Source organism: Platichthys flesus, chromosome 5 (genome assembly GCF_949316205.1).
Source record: "Platichthys flesus chromosome 5, fPlaFle2.1, whole genome shotgun sequence".
NCBI lineage: Eukaryota > Metazoa > Chordata > Actinopteri > Pleuronectiformes > Pleuronectidae > Platichthys > Platichthys flesus.
This window is the reverse complement of record NC_084949.1, coordinates 7,424,928-7,441,477: the sequence shown is the minus strand read 5'-3', so window position 1 is coordinate 7,441,477 and position 16,550 is coordinate 7,424,928. Positions and strand designations below refer to the sequence as shown.

At 41.3% G+C, this 16,550-nt stretch overlaps 2 protein-coding genes across 2 annotated transcripts in view; one reads left to right on the top strand and one right to left on the bottom strand.

Moving 5' to 3' along the window:
* dok7b (docking protein 7b) overlaps nt 1-5,922 on the top strand; it is a 24,057-nt gene extending 18,135 nt beyond the window's left edge. Inside the window, exons 9-12 of the mRNA XM_062387627.1 lie at nt 2,134-2,199; nt 2,393-2,429; nt 3,440-3,529; nt 3,693-5,922. Of these exons, the coding sequence (XP_062243611.1) occupies nt 2,134-2,199; nt 2,393-2,429; nt 3,440-3,529; nt 3,693-4,051 (552 nt within the window). The 3' untranslated portion in view covers nt 4,052-5,922. The remainder of the gene's footprint in view (nt 1-2,133; nt 2,200-2,392; nt 2,430-3,439; nt 3,530-3,692) is intronic.
* lrpap1 (low density lipoprotein receptor-related protein associated protein 1) lies at nt 5,731-16,550 on the bottom strand. The gene is made up of 8 exons (XM_062387628.1): nt 16,265-16,550; nt 14,761-14,905; nt 12,525-12,655; nt 11,006-11,126; nt 9,812-9,967; nt 8,624-8,706; nt 7,920-8,096; nt 5,731-6,708 (listed from the first exon to the last, which is right to left on the bottom strand). The coding sequence occupies exons 1-8, from the start codon at nt 16,424-16,426 to the stop codon at nt 6,640-6,642; spliced, it is 1,044 nt and encodes a 347-aa protein (XP_062243612.1). The 5' UTR covers nt 16,427-16,550; the 3' UTR covers nt 5,731-6,639.

Sequence of the window (16,550 nt, the reverse complement as noted above, 5' to 3'; positions counted from 1 at the left end):
CATCTCTTTCAGCATGGCCCTCACAGATTGCCGCCATGTTGTTTTGGTCCTACCATGTGTTTTTCAGGTTGCTCACACTTTTTTGTTGATAACTATACAAATGTAGATCTACTTTAATGGTAGTTTCTGAGGCCGTAGCTTTTTTCTTTGTGAATTGTTTTAAATTGTATAGTAGAGTCTTTCAGTCAGTCCCTGTGAGGATCTACTTTTTGATAGACTTTTCTTCTATTCGGTCTATGAAGTGGCTTTAACTTTTGGCCTTGTTGAGTTATATACTTTTGCTGTGTTTGCTTTTGATGCACCAGCAGCTCAAAAAGCACTTATCTGGCCTCTTCACATACACACTGCTTCTTGCTATTGAATCTAAGGACTCACTTGGGTGTTGCCTTTGTAATTGTGATTTACAGCAGTCGTTGCCTTAAAGACTCGTGCTGCACTTAAAAAAATTGTAAAATGCTGAGTAGGCTTTTCCACAGAAGCGGAAAAACAAGCAGATACAAGGACTTCTCTGTACAAATCAATGTTCTGTGAATCAAACTGAGGTTCATCAGTAACACAAATCATGACAAATGAGCCCTGCTACTTAAAGGGATAGTTCACCTAGAAATGTAAAACGTCACCCATTATCTATTTACCACCATGCTGATGGAGGGGTGGGTGAGTCCACGAAACACCTCTGGAGTCTCAGCTGTACTTTGCAGCAGCCGAATCCGATACAATTGAAGTACTTGATGACTGAGACTCCAGACGTAATAAAACAACACAAGGCAACACTCTTTGGACAGTGTTTCTCCAAAACATTTTCAGGGTATTAAATTTGCCACTGTTTGCCCCAGTGCATCAGGTTGTTTTCCAGGTTTGAAAACTGGTGCATGTATGTTGAAGTAAAGAGTATGAAATGCACCTATTATTATTCTTATTTTCCATATTTGCACAATTATATGCAAGCTTGCATATCGCATGACTTTTGGCTTGTACTCTGAAAAGAAGAAGAAAAGAGAATAATAGGCCAAAGTCTACTACACAGCCCAGACAAGTGTGATTTCTGTACACGTCCGCCATTGATGGGTTAGGGTTAATAACCTGGTATACAACATGTGATTGGACTGTCCTCCAGCAGAGAGCAAGTAATAGGCCAGGAGCAAATGTCCCGGTCTCCAGGATCCCAACTTAAGTTCCCTCTCACATTGAGGGAGAGCCACTTTGCCCATAACCACTAATACAGGAGAACAATAGTTGTGATAAACAAAAAGAGGTTTGGTTTTCAATTTAAAAGCCTGTCTGGAGTCGTTGTTTCCCCTCAGAGTCTTTGGTCTGAAACCTCAGAAGCTCTCAGATGAGATTTCACCACATTGTGTTTAATTAATTTTCTGATGGGTTGTGCAACGTGTAGAAAGCAATAAATCATCAGAGCAGGAGAGGAAGCAGTGTGTCTTCAGATTTCTGACAGCTTGTGTGGGAGTGGGTGTCTGCGTGTGTGTGTGTGTGTGTGTGTGTGTTTGTCTGTGTGTTTTTGTGTAAGTTGGCGAGACTGAAAGAGCAAAAGGGGAGCGAGAAAGTTAATTAATAGTGCTGAAACCGACAGAAACCCTCAGAAAGCAGAGTCCTGTTGTACAAAACACAAATGAGCTTCTTTATTCATCAGTCCTCAGTGTCAGCAGATCAGTAGAACTACACACCCTGCCCGTCCGGTAATGAGACAACGCTTGGTTCCTCGAGTCGCACTGAAACAGAGTGTATGACAGATAATTATCCTGAAGCGACAGCCGGCCCGCGTTAATAACCGCTGTGTGCTGGAGACAGTGGTAAATAGGGACAAACTGTCAGGGAGATTTTTCACGTTTGAGGCCGCCAGCCCTCTGTCTCCAGTCTGCCACCTCTTAAGATGTCATCCCGGCCTCTCGGCTGTACATCACCCTCTCCTCTTCACCTCATGCCCTTGCCATCCCTTCCTACCTGCCCCTCATCAATCCCTCTATAAGCAGCCTCTCTGCGCACAGCGGCTCAGACCTCCTCTCCCTCTCCCTTTAACATTTCTCACCATTATGGAAACCTGCTCTTTTCCTGTTGACTGCTGCAGTGGAAGCCATTAGTCCTTCCTTGACGTTAACCTCTCTTGTCTCCCACGTACAGTGCAGTGCAGACAACTACATTACACCGGAGCAGTGGCGCTCAGCGAGGAATAGATGCTTGACCCAGGTGAGATTTTAATCTGCCTGTCTTGGCTCGAGCCATAAAAGAAAGCCCATTAGTGCGGTCATCCTCTTACAAATGAATAGTTGACCTTATAAGAAACACATAACAAAAAGAAAGTAATAAGCTGTACAAGTTTCAAACAAATTCTAAAAAGGAGAACAGATAAAATCTTACTTTGTTGTCATCTATTTTCAAGGCTGCCAACCCACCACCATCAGTCGTCTCACCTGCAGGTGGGTTTGTATGTTTTCACTTTCTACTCCACTATGTTTCACTAAGAAGTTGATACCTTCTACTGTCTATATTTATCTGACAGTTTTGTTACTTTAACATGAATGTTTTATATACGGTATAAAATACGACCAATTGTTATAAATTAAGTGGTCCGACAGTATAATATAGTTAAAATGATCTGTGCTGTCTTCATGGCTAGAAGATCCACTGGCTTATAACACATATAAAACAAGGTTTTGAAAAAAAGAGACTGAGTTGTTCTCAATCCTGATTCTGATGATTCTGAAGAAGTTTGAGACTCGAACAGATCCTGTCATTTACAAACGTATTTTTTGAGAATATTTATTTACCCGTTAACTTAAAAGGGAATAAATTAATGAATGGTTCTCATTCCAGTAGATCATCTCCTTCAGCAGCTATGATTTGGTGGCAGATAGTAAAATCTTATGGGGCAACTCTGACAGTCTAAGAAATGACCTCGTAAAGGGATGTTTTGATGTATTGTTATGCTGGGCCTTGACTAAGAGTCTGGCAAGATTTCTTGCTCAACGACAAGTCTCACTCCCAAGTCTCGTGAGACCTGGGTTGTTGTCGGAAGATAAAAGTATAAACATGAGTGAGTCAGAGAGCAAGAGAGAGGAATTTGGATTTTACAGAGACACAATATTGATAAATGATTGGACTGTGATGGCAGTCCCTACAAACTTGTGAAACGAGCCCTTTGAGTGGACATTTCGTGGGCTGTTGCAGTTGCCACATAAGATTACATTGTAGCCACTGCTGCTATGTTCAAACATGATCAACAGGACACTTACACATCCACATAAAAAAAAAAAACAGCTTAAAAAATACAGAAATTCCCCTTAAAATGTGACTTTTACTGAAGAACTTCCTTGTAATGCAGTGTTGGCAGTTATTTCACTACACTTGAGTTATTTTGTCACCCTCTGTGTGACTGTCACAAAGTGAAGGTGTCAAATGCTAATGTGCTAAATAAACCTGTTGTCAGATGCTCATCTCTACGTGAGAGAGGAACGTGACGACAGTGCGGACCTGGCTCTAAAGAAGCCGGTCCCCCCACCTCAAGCCTCAGCCTGTGGTAAGATAATTACATTACTGATGAGTTCATTGTCATCAATAAACGTAGAGATTTTTATGTAAAAGAGGGGCAGCGTCATAATCCAGTTTGAGACTTCACAGTGCTGGCTCAGGATCATCCAGGCTGCCACTTCAACAGCTCTTTTGGGGATTTTTTACTTCAGGTATGTTCCGGTCTCCCTGTGGAGCTCCTCCGTCTGGGACCCTGGACGCTGGGCTCCACATTGACAGGACGACTAACTATGTCAACATCCCCATCAGTCTCCGGCTGGCTAAAACCACCAGAGAGCTGCTGCACAGTGAGCTGGACTTGCAGGAGTCCAGGTCAGCTCCGGTCTCCAGCCTGCACCGTGGTGTCAAAGGTAACGCTCCGCACCTCTGCTGGTCCAGAGCCTTAAATGAAGATTTTAGACTTTATCTCTGTCCCTCTCTGCCCCCCCACCACAAGACACAGACACGACATCACGAAAGACGAAAAACCATTTATATATTCATAGTTGGTTTTCTTGATAGGATGCAGTGACAGGTGCTTATTCCCCTGCTGACATCCATCTCTTTTATGAGCTTTATAAAAAACAAGTGTGGAAATGAAAATGTGTTTTTGCAGCAACTAGATTCAACCAATACAGACACTTAATGAACAAGGAGAGGAAATTTATTCATAGAAAACTGACGTGAATTTATTTTTATTGCTACTTACTACTGATTGATGTGGCATAATGAAGACATTTTCTGGTGGTGAAAATGAAGCAATTTAATATAGTGACACAGAATTTATAGCCGTTTAAACATATTACACTTCTCAGGTAAGGATTTTTAAATTAGAGTTAACATCCTAGTTTAAAGCAATTTACAGATTCTTTAAATCAAAGATGAATGCTTGAAAGATAAATGGAGAACACTATCAGGTAGGTAAATGTCCCTTATTAAATGGTATCGGTAAGTGAACAATATATTACATAGCATGTGTTTCCTGTTAGTTTAAAGAACATGTGTCAAACGGCAGAAACATATGAAATAAGTTTCTTCTTCTCTGCCGACCAGAAGAGGGCTCCCTCAGGTACGCCCACCTCGACATCGCTGCCATGGGAACGGCTCAGCGAGTGGGGGCGGAGCCTGACCAGAGCATTGAGGACACACTGACTCAGCAGGAGCACCGGCGGCGAGGCCACCGCGCTGAGTGCAATGACTGAGTTGATGACACTTTAAAAACACGTTTTCATTACTGACTCTCTCCATCTCTCTGAATAAGCTTCATGCTCAAATGCAGCTGATCATCACACTTAAAGACACACACACACATACACAGAGTTGTACCAGTGTACAGTTGTATTCCCGCAAACAATCCATTCCAATATAAAGAAGAAAATAGGACATCTCTGGATAGATTTTGTATGCAGTTGCCTCATGGATGGGTTTTGTTTATATTCTGTAATTTCTTTTCACTTATAGATTTGAATTTGTTTCCTTTTTAACCTAGAACTTTTTCGTTGGCTGCATGGCACGTAAGCACACTGTGGCATCTGTTGAGGAACTTTTTTGCACCTCTTTTAAGATTCTCTCAGGATGACTGCCGGTCAATATACAACGAACATTACACCGCGAACGACTGTTTACGACCGATATAACAGAAGTGAGACGCTGGTGACATTTGTTGGAAATTCTTATTCTGGATAGATCTCGTCGATTGGGGGCAGGCTGTATTTGTTGTGTCCTCTCTCATGGATTGTTAGCTACTGCCATTGCTTGATTTCATACTATTTATCACCAGTTTAGATCCCACAATGAGATCAAGCCCTTCTTCCCATCGCACTGACACCTGCAATCAGCTGCTCAGAGTCCCAGCAAGCTCGGCAATCATTCCACCTAAGAGCTTAAAAGCATTCGATTGAAATAAGCAGCTTTGAGTTATATCTCGGTTGCAAATTGCATTAATCCAGGCCCATGTGGCCCAAGCAGGACATGACTGAGTAATCAGCCAGCCAGTAACATTATTCATCCCTGTAATCAATGTCTCTGCTTCTGGTCCATAAGAGGGCAAGAATTGATGAATGGAAAAGCGCAGTGTGTGTGCTCCAATTTCTCACCTCCCTCTTGATATCATCAGGACAAATAGTCCAATATTTGAGGGTAATTCATATTTATGGTGGCAGTTCCTCACCAGTGTCTCTGAGGAGGAGGTGAGGAGAAAGAACACGGGGGAAGAGGCATTTTTTGTTTTATTTCAAACCACTGTCTGTCAATGTCATTACAAGAATAACTTTTGTAAATAGTAGCTGCTTTTATTTAGTCAAAGACTATATGAATGATACTGAACTATATTTTTTAATTATTATTATTTGTATGTTGTTGGCACATGTATCTTACTGAACATTAAAGATTGCTGTTACATTTTCAGGTTTCAGTGTTTCTTACCCGAATTCGCAAAGCATACTCCATTTGATATCGATCGGACAATGACAGCAGTGTCACAGTATTTCAGCAGACTGAAGCATGAGTCATTACAGTAGGAACGGCTGATGTGATGGAGCAGTTATTACTTGCAGAGCTGAGGACAGGAAGGTGTAAATAAATTGTCTGGGCATCGATGTGCCAATATGTCTTCTGATGCAGGTGGTTGTCCGCCCCCCAGGACCTGAACCATCTTCGATACATCATCTGGTTGAGTCTGATTCAACTGCTGCTGTCTGGCCCTTAACAACAACCACCCACACTACATTTGGTTCTGTTGGAGTGAAGCTACATCTTCAGTTTTTGTACTACAAGCTCACATTTCTTCCAAACCATCCTGTCATTCGCTGCAGAGTAATTTTTATTTCATGTAGACCCCGTCTGAAAACCTGACCTGGTAGTTCTCACAATAAGTCCAGCTGATAAACAAGAAATCTCTCATACGCACAGTATGTACAAACAAATTCATTAATGCAGACATTTGTGAAATCAACAACTAAGAACACTAGAAAAGTAGAAAACCTTCAATGTAAAAACTGATTCTTTGTACAGTGGATGAAAGGGAATATGGGGAATGTGGCATACATTGTGTGTAGTTACAGAGCAGATTATTTCAGTTCAGTCAACCTTCACCGACGTAATGACCTCGATCTGAGCCGCTCAGAGCTCATTGTGCTGGAGTCCCTGACGAGAGATCTTGTTGGACAAATCCTGCATGTGTTTCTTCATCTGAAAGCGAGACAAAGAATGTACAGTCAGTGGCAAAGTGGCTAATGTCAATACAAGTAACCACTACCACACACAAATTTAAATACAAACATGTTCCTGTTAATCTGATGTTCAGGATCAAATATGCTATTTGTGCAAAATATACTTTCTAAAAATCACCCTGTTCTCTGAAGTGACACTAACAAGCACAGTGTCCACTCTAAACCTAATGTGCTGTTTGTTTGGACTGCGTTATTGCTGGTTGTTGCTTTCTTTCTGAAATTGTAAAAGTGACCTGCAGTAAGTCAGCCATGGCAATTCAAAACTGACCTAAACCGCTGCAGCTGCACAGAGAGCAGTTCACCTGTGTATTCAAAGTTCAGTGAAGCTCGAGGAGCTCAGGAAGCTCACTTCTCAGTTGCCATTGGCATGAACCTACTGTTATCATGTTTGGCAAGATCCCTTACAGTGATGAGTCCCTGCCACCGCTACAGAGTGCTGGTCGTCTGTTTATTCAAAGTTTTTTTAATATTTAACATACCTTCTGTCTAAATAGTAGCAAATTTGACACTCCTGGTCCTGGAGATATTTGAGCAACACACAGACAGAGAGATTTGTGGAGCTAATAGAGATATTCTGAGCTGGAGATGCATCTTGTTAGTTAAACTACTAGTTTTACTGTAAAAATTTCCTCCAGAATGAGTTTTTTTATGCTAGTCCACATGATTGTACTATTACTACTGTTAATATAGTAAATCAATACAAACACCTTTTGGAAGGTCTTGAAATAAAGATGACAGACGGAACTAATATTTATTTAGCATTAACCTCTGGTCATATGAAAAAGCATCCGGATTTATCAATCACAACTTTCCCACACCATATGTCATTGTACTATAGTAAATATTTCTGGTTTTACCACTGCTGTCGACCATGTGTAAATATTAATGGACAGTATTTATAAAAGGATTTTTCTTTGTGTGAGGTTCGAGCGAAGCGTTTCTTTAAGGAGCTTTTCAACATTATCACATGACCTACTGTTTATTAACACATGGTTTATGAATCCTACCGTTCTACAACCATAACAATAAGAAGACTTGTTAACCTTTGTCCTCGACTAAAGTGCAGTTTTCTCCTCTTCCCATTTTGCAACATATGAGTTTAGACCGTCTTCAGTAGCTGTGTAGTGTTTGGAGGAAGTAAGTCTGTGGAATAAAAGCTGACACTTTCACCTTGTAGCCCATCTCCCTGGTCTTCTCAGCGAGTGTGTTGTACTTGTCCTGGTTCCTCTTGATGTGCTCCTTGTCTCCTAAAGCCTCCACGTGTCGCAGCTTCTGGTGGGAGAGCTCCAGCTGCTCCTGGTAATGGCTGTGCTTCTCCACCTTGGTCTCAAAGTGACGCAACTCCTCCTAAATGACCAGGAAAAGGAGGGCAGCGAACACACAGGGGTGCAAGTTCAGTTCACCTTCAATTACATGCACAGCAGCACAGGGGATCTGATATGCATCTTAAGTAGTAACTAGATCAAAAATGTCACACAGAAAATAGGATCCGCTTGCTTCCCTGAGATTCGCTTGAACTTGGGAGCTAGATTTCTTTAAAAAATTGAAATTGGAAATGAGATGCTCAGCGCATTCATCTGCCCATGGGACAAAGGGTGAAAGGAGCACGCTTAGAGACAGGAGAGTGGAATACTTTCAGTGCATTTCAAATTTGTAATGCATAAATTGTGACCATAATCAGGTGCTCTCTTGGCTTCATGGCTCACCATACATAAGTAGTACTTCACTACCACATATACTGGAAAAGTTAATACTGCCGTTACCAGGATAGCTCTTGATTTAGAGTTTCTAAGAGTTGGACTGCAGCAATTCTGATAAAAACAAAAAGTTATATCCAAGAACAGGAATGTCCCAGAGAAATTTTGAAGCACCACCTTGAGAGAGTCCAGCTCGTCTTCGCTGATGTTGGTTCTCTTGGCCGACTCCCACAGCTCAATCACACGAGGCTCCCGAAACTCTATGGAGGACGAACAGACAGACAGAGAGATGAAGAGATAAACAATCCAAGGAGACAGCTTGGAGCCTCACAAATACTGGTTCAGTCGAGAGGGTGGGGAGCTTTGAAGAGGAGCAGTCACAGCAGATGTTTTCTAAGATACAATCACAGTAACAAGCTGTCCTGGTTGCTCAATCATTGGTGTATATACTCAATATGAAACAGGAGAAACAGAAAGTAAGTGCCTGCATTCATATCTCAGCTCGAGTTTCTGCCACAACAAAACTGCACTAATAATAAAAAGCAGACGAAGAAAACAGTTAGAGGGAGATTAACAGTGTTTGTGCTCAGGTGACAAACCAGCCTGGAGGGGAGTGAGTAGAGAGGAAGTAAAGTAGTCAGTATGAATCAGCAGAAGGAACATTGCCTTCGTCTAAACTCCACAACAGACTCCCACTGAAACCTGCACAGCAGCGGCCTCGATTCAAAACAGCTGAATTACAGAAACAATAAAACGATCTACTTGGAGTAATAAATGTTTCCTCCAAGAGACACATCACAAGGACAGTGAATGGATGCTTCACTCCAAGCTGCTGTAAATAACACCCTCTGTAATCGTATTTTTCAGATGCTTCCCATTTGTCTGAGTCTGAGTCAGTTCTCTGACAGTTTCAGTGGACTCTCACCTGAGTTTTTCCTGCCAAACCCCAAAGTAAAAACTCTGGATAATCCGAATCAGCCAATGTGACAATACAGCAGGAGATTATCTAGGGGACTCACAGTGAGGGAACAGGCATGTTGATGACGTTTCCAACACGTGACGGATGCAAAGATAAAAATAGTAAAAAGAATACAAATATCTCAGGATGAAACAGATGTTCCATGCACATAGAAGACATGGACGAGGAAGTCAACTAGTAAAGACAAGGAGATCTGCACGCTTTTGATGCTCTGCCTCATACATGTAGCTTAACCCGTCGCCACAAACAGTCATGATTCACAGTACAGCACAGTGTGTTACTTTGATTACAAATCCAAGTCATTGAGCTGATGAGATAAATGCAGTAAGACTGAGATGCAGAGGTGAGCTGTGTGAGTGCGCCTGTGCGTGCTATGTCTCCCTCACCGCTGTCTTCGGTGAAGCCCTCGTGGCTGAGCTTGCTGAGGCGCTCGAAGCCCTGGTTGAGGTCTCTCATTTTCTGCTTCAGGTCCGTGTGCTTCTGGTGCAGCACATTCTCTTTGACGTCACCCTCCAGGGGAGAGATCACGTTCTTGTGTATCTCTGTTGAGACAGAGAGACAAGGGGGGAGGTTAGGGGATAGCACGGTGGTTTAGAGGAGAGGATGAAGAGGAGAGAAATTCAAGCAATGAAAAAGAGGTCAAGAAAAGCAGCATTTAATTAGGAGTTTAATTTTAGTCGTAAAATAACAGGTAAAATGTTAATGCATTTTACGTGGCTGGATTTTTATTCTGGCTTGTATCACATCTTTTTTCCATAAGAAGCCTGAGTAGCCTGTGAGTCTATTCTTATTGGTGGAGTTGTCAGTGAGGAGATGAGGTTCCTTACTGTTTCATCCCTGAAAAAGGTCTGGAGGTAAAAAGCGGACAAAGGCCAACTGGACAATGCAACACTGACTTGATGATAACGGTTGACATTTAGACCAAAATGTCCGGCGGTATGCGGAGGTGGTGGTGGTGCACGGGGAGACTCCCCCTCCCGGCAACATGTGATTGGCTAATATTTAAATGCTTCAGACAAGCCGAAAAATACCCCTGGCTTGTTTGGCAGAAACACAGCACTTTGGAGATCTAACGAAAAAGTCCTGGCACAAAACGTCTGCAAACTGTCAATCAACGTCCGAAAGAGATGCACCTGTCTCCTGTGTCCATTTGAAACACAGTGGGTCCTGTCAGCTCGACTTAAAACTCACATTCTGATATGATGTGACAACTACTGATAGAGCACAGAGCGCGGGGGGGGGGGGGGGGGGGGATACCTGCCATCTACGTAAATAAGATTAAACAAACAGAAAGGGAGCCTTCTTCACTTGGGCCTGGGTATTTACTGGATATCTGTATGTTAGAAACTTTCCTGATACATAGAAAATATAGATCTTGCAATATTTCTCAGAAATCTTCCAACATTTTATGTAAAGGAGCATAAGTTTAGCATAATTTTGTCTAATATGAAAACATATGTGATATGTTGCTGTGACACAGCAGCACAGAGGAGAACAGGGATTAACTGCACATAAACTTGGCTTCCGAAAAAATCTATAAAAAAGGCATTAGTGCACAGTGAGTTATTCACGCTGCTCACCCTCAGTCCTGCTGACTGTGTCCATGAAGATATTGTACTCATGGACTTTGTCTTTGTGGTGCTGGAACTCCCTCTTAAGGCTCAGTAACTCCTCAGTCGAGAACTTCCCCGAGTTCTTGGCCTGGTGCAGGTCGAGTTATCGGAGACAGAAGGAGTTAGAAATAGCAGGTCAACAGGTATATTGTGGCTGGAGAGGATGGAGGCATGAAATACAGTAATGACTGTAATCTACACATCTAAATATTTATAAAATCAACAGATTGTATAACGCAAGAAGTCTATCGTGCCATTTCACATGACATATAGAAGATACATGTTGTTTGTGAACATTGGAGTTCCGGCCTTGATTGTCCCTGAACCTTCCTGCTGAAGCAACTCGAGACTTAAATTGTTTAATTTGAGTAATTATGATTCTTGATTTTCATTCCTGAACAAGCTGCATAGATGCCAACGCACAAGCGTATGAAATGATGGGCCTGTAGACATAAAATATTTTATTTTGTGCTTTAAAAAAAATGTATGTGTTACTTTGTAAAGGTCTATTGGTGCTGCTGAGAGAAAACTGTGACATCAAAGACCTTTCACCGGGGAAATCATTGAGTATACCTCATGTGTTTTAAGTCGTGTCGACTGATCTCAGATTATTGTATACGTTTGTTTTATGTCATAAAACAAACGTATATATATATATATATATGTCGGAATAGTGCGTTAATAAAAACATTTACGTTAATTATTCATGCGAAATGGAACATAACAGGGCTCTGAGCCTCGATAAAGCGTAGCCCAGCTTCAGCATGGAGGAGTGCCCACTGCAGTGGTGCTCGACCCAGGCAGGCACCCATCAGCAGCGGTCTGTCCTGGCTCACAGATATCTGGCCAACCCTGCCACTTCTGTCTCTGAGAGACTCTTCTCACTCCTTGTTCCCATAGTTCAGAAGAAGAGGGCAGCCTTGAACTCTGAGAATGCAAACAAGCTAGTTTGTCTCTGTCACTGGCTGAAGGAGAGCTAAGAGGTGAGGCAGATCAGTCCATTGGTGTTAAGTGACACTACATGTTGATAAGTCAATCTGTTATGGCCTATGATGCCACAGAGATTTTTGTTTAGTTTGGTTTATTTTTTCATGCAAGATAGTATTATGTAATAAGATGAATACGATTGTAATAAGAGAAATTTAGGTCAATGTGGAAGATATCTTTTATTGGTTTACCCTGTATTAGAAAATGCACTAGAGAGTTAAACTGTTGCGCTCTGTTTCCTAGGTTTATTTTGGCCCATATGATATTGGAGTATTGATGTCAAAAAGACTGTTACTCTGTTGTCAGTTATATATTGTATATGTATATTATTCATTGATTTATCTATCTACCTAAATTAATTTGACATACCACCCTATGTTCCACGTGTGGGGTGAGGAAACTATTATATATATATATATAAATGGTTTAAGCATATATAATATAATATCATTTATAATTATTTTTCTTCCTCTCTTTTCACACAAATACAAACATGTACCTTGTTCCAGAGTTTGTTGAGCCTGGGATCATCAAATATATCTCCCTCCTTGGTGTCGTGGTCCTTCAGGGAGTTGCTCTCAAGCGGCCGTGTGTCTCTTTTCCCATCCATCCCAAACTTGGCCAAGATCACTGAACAACAAAAGCACATTAATTTTTTATTAACATTGATATAAATGATGCCGACGTAAGCCTGTGAGCATTTACAACTGAGCCTGTCATGAAAAGAAGCTCAGGAGAATATAACGACTAAGACATATACATTAATTATTGAAAATGAGAGAGTCTCGCACATTTCACAGTACAAATTAACCAGAGCCACCCAACCCTTGACAGGAACTCATTTATTCCACAGTCGCCACACCAGTTGAAAAGAACAGAAAAAGGGAGCAGCATCCCTAATGAATCAGGAGCGGAAAATAAGCTACGAACACAGAATGGTTGGTTCGTGAAGCAGACATTTTCCCTGACAAATGTAGCACACATGAAAAACCTAATATCTACAGAGGAGCATGAATGAGGAAGGACATTCTCATGTATCCTCCCGCCTGGATGGCAGCACGCTTCCACAACAAGGCAACAAAAAGGGACAAGATTCAAGTGCATCCAAACCTTCCAGGACACTAATTTCCCATAACAGAACACTGATGATGTTGTCGCGTACTTAGCATTTCTGTAACTAATTTGTTTAAAATATGCCAGTTATGTGCAAAAATACTTTAAAACACAATTTATCTTCGATCACGTAGTGTGCCAACATTTTGGACTGATACACACAGCACAACACAGAGTTGGACTTTGCTCTGAAGAAGCTCTACCCTCATTGCTCTGCTCCAGTAAACTCAGATTGCATCAGCTGACTCAGCATCATCCCAACACTATAGTTACCCATCAGTGTCACTTATTAACTGCTGACCCTCCATTAGGACAGTGTCCACACGTCTGCTTTATAATTCTCATAAACAGGGTGAAAGATCTTAATGATATTTTACATTTTATTGTATTGCAACTGATCTGCAACGAGTGCTGAGAGTTAAACAAGTTTATGGTCCAAGATCAACCAATTTACAAGAGTGTTTTGTCTACTCCTGTCTCTTGGCATCTCAAAATGAGAGGATCAGAAGGAAGTGCTGCAAAAAGTCGAAAATAATTGATAGTGACAGGAACACATTTTCCGCCCAAGAAGAATGACTCAAGTAGATTGGTGTGTTTCAGTGAAAGAGAGATGAGGTCCTCCTAAAAAAGATTTATTTATCCATCAAAAAGGAGCACAATGTGGCCATGATGCTTTGCCTGGAGCTGGAAGGTCACTCCTCCACTGAGGAGTTCGGATGGAGAGTTAATGTTGGAGAGTTAGAGAGTCCAGGATGGGGGGACTTGCACAGGGAAGAAAGTCCACTGGCTGATGGCAGCAGAATGTTAAACACACTGGTGTTCAGTATATGGCTGGTGAGGAACCCTTCACACACGAATACACCAGCTCTGGGTGTAATCATGACTGTCCTGTTCCCTCATCTCATGAAGGAACAGTAGCTGTATATGAAGCTACATTCATACTAATATGTGCACTTCAGCCTAGAATCTATTGTAATCCCTGTCCATAGTAATTCATTTCATGTGACCATTCCCACGGGTTGTGAGAACAGGAAGCTGTTTTTCTAATCTGCAGTTAGTTGGAAGAAGAGGGAACAGCAGCGTTTCAAAACTTGTTTGCATTTGGCAGGCGGTAACGTGGCAACAGTGATGAGTTTTTAATTGAAGATGTATTTGTGTGGATGAACTCTGAGGTTAAAACCTGTGCGAAATTATAATAGGTGCAGCTGCTGTAAGCAAAAAAATATCTTAAATCCAAGGTTAACATATTTCACGTTTAATCTCTCATCCTGCGAAATGGTATCTGCAAGTAATTCCTTAAAGCTACCCTTGTAATTTCTGTAAAAACAAAAACTAACATTGGCAGAGATGAGAAATTAAATATCCTCTGGGGCGTGTTTCGCTGATAGAACAGGAATTATTATTATTATTTTTTTTATTACATTTAAGCTTCCATGTCAACACTAATGTGTTCCTTGGTGTTAGTGGTGTTAATTACTTGTCAAAATCATTAAATAATCAGCACAGAGGGCGACTGCCAAGATTTGTGGTTGAACATTCAGGGCAGAGTAACTCAACAGTGAATTCAGGGGTGTAGTGAGGACACAATTCCTGATTGTGCTAGTGAGCAGAGACTGTCTCACCATTGAAGTTACGTCTGAGCTGGGCCTCTTTCTCCCCATTTTCATCCAGGCCCTCCGCCTTCATCTTCTTCCATTGCATCTCGTCTTTTTCCTGAATCTTCAGGTCACTGTGCAGCTCAGACTGCTGCACCGGGGACAACTGCGTCTATCAGGACCAAAACAAGGGACATCGTAAAACTACTGCGACAGAGGGAGGGAGAAAGATTGAGCAGAGAGAAGGGAGGAGAGGGACTGGAAATAGAAACAGTGACAAAGAAAAAAGTAACAGTGTGACAGCTGCAAATTATGCTGGGAGGTAAGTTAGATAAACTGTAGGGGTTCGATCAGTGATAATGGAAAATTTCAATCCCTAGAGAGGATTAAACTCAAGTAGAGACGGAAACATTCTTCACAATTTGAAACTCAACCCTATCCTCTCTCCAACCTCTATGACAAACCTCGAAACCACAGTCTGCACTGGTCTGAAAATAGGGCAGGTCATGTAATGAGTAAAGCATGGTGTGCTGAAGAAGATTTGCTTCACCATTTGTTTTTACCATTGGACATTAATTAATAATCATCATCAAAAAAATGACACTAAAAGCAAATTTATGGAGCACTTTTCAAATCCACACTAAATGCTTTACAATTGCAGCTAGATAAAAAAGACTTTTCATAAAGTCAACAGTTTTAAAACAACTGTAATAGATAAAAACACGTCTTATGAAACAGAAATAGGAAACTAAACCGTAAATAAAATCAGGGAAGGCTTTCTGATTAAGTATAATAAAATATAATGTTATATGAATGTTTTATTAAATTAAAGGGAAATTAGGCTACGTTACAATTAAAGCACTTATCACCTGCTCATATTAAATAATATTTTTTTTAAATCCATAAAAAGGTGACAGAGATATTGCTCCTCACTCTTTTTCAAGGTGATGACAGCTGTCTGTATTTCAAGTTTCAGATGACTTTACTGGAGAAAATTTTAGAAAATTAAAAAGGGAAGTTCTGCAGCTTTTTACATTATATTATTATAAAATTCTAGCGGGGCCCCTGTCTCTCAGTGTTCCCCTCTTTTTCACATGCAATTAAATAGATTTAACTAAAAAACATTTAGCTTTTATTAGGTCAATTATCAATGTGCTACACACGGCCTGAAACAGACATGTTGTTGTATATAGTTAGCTTCACTAACCACCAGCTACTGTTCCTTACTGTGTTAGTGTGGTCGAATCAGAGTGTACAGGAACTACAGCTGGTAACAGTAGAGCTCAGCATCCCTTTTAAACTACAGACCATCGATTACACATAACAGACCATAGATTTAACGCTACAGACATGGATGTAAACACAACAAACAAAGATTTAACACTAGAGACCATATATTTAACACAACAGACATATATTTTTAATACTACAGACCATATCTTGTAACACTACAGATATGGATTTAGACACCACAGACCACAGATTTGAGCAGTACAGACCATCACCAAAGACCACAGATTGGAACACTTACCCTCATGGCTTTCTCCCACACCTGGTTGAGCTTCGCTATCCTGAACTCCACCGTGTGTCCATCACTACCGCTCGGCTCCGGCTCGTTCACTTCCCGGGAGTATTTTCCAGCCGTGACACCACAACACAGACACAGAGCAACAACTAAACCCTGCAACTGCATTTTAACAACAACTACACACAACCAGAGACAGGAAAGGAGCTGGAAGACACAACCTAGGTCAGTCAAATTAGCCGGAAGACGCTGCAACTGTGACTGTTATTGTGGCTCGGGTCGTGAGTCATGT

Excerpts from the sequence above, each read along its gene's own strand:
- lrpap1 (XM_062387628.1), bottom strand. The coding sequence starts at position 16,426 with ATGCAGTTGCAGGGTTTAGTTGTTGCTCTGTGTCTGTGTTGTGGTGTC. Across the intron at positions 12,656-14,760 it reads GCTCAGACGTAACTTCAATG|TGATCTTGGCCAAGTTTGGG; the intron begins GTGAGACAGTCT and ends TTTGTTGTTCAG. Across the intron at positions 6,709-7,919 it reads CCAGGGAGATGGGCTACAAG|ATGAAGAAACACATGCAGGA; the intron begins GTGAAAGTGTCA and ends TCTCGCTTTCAG.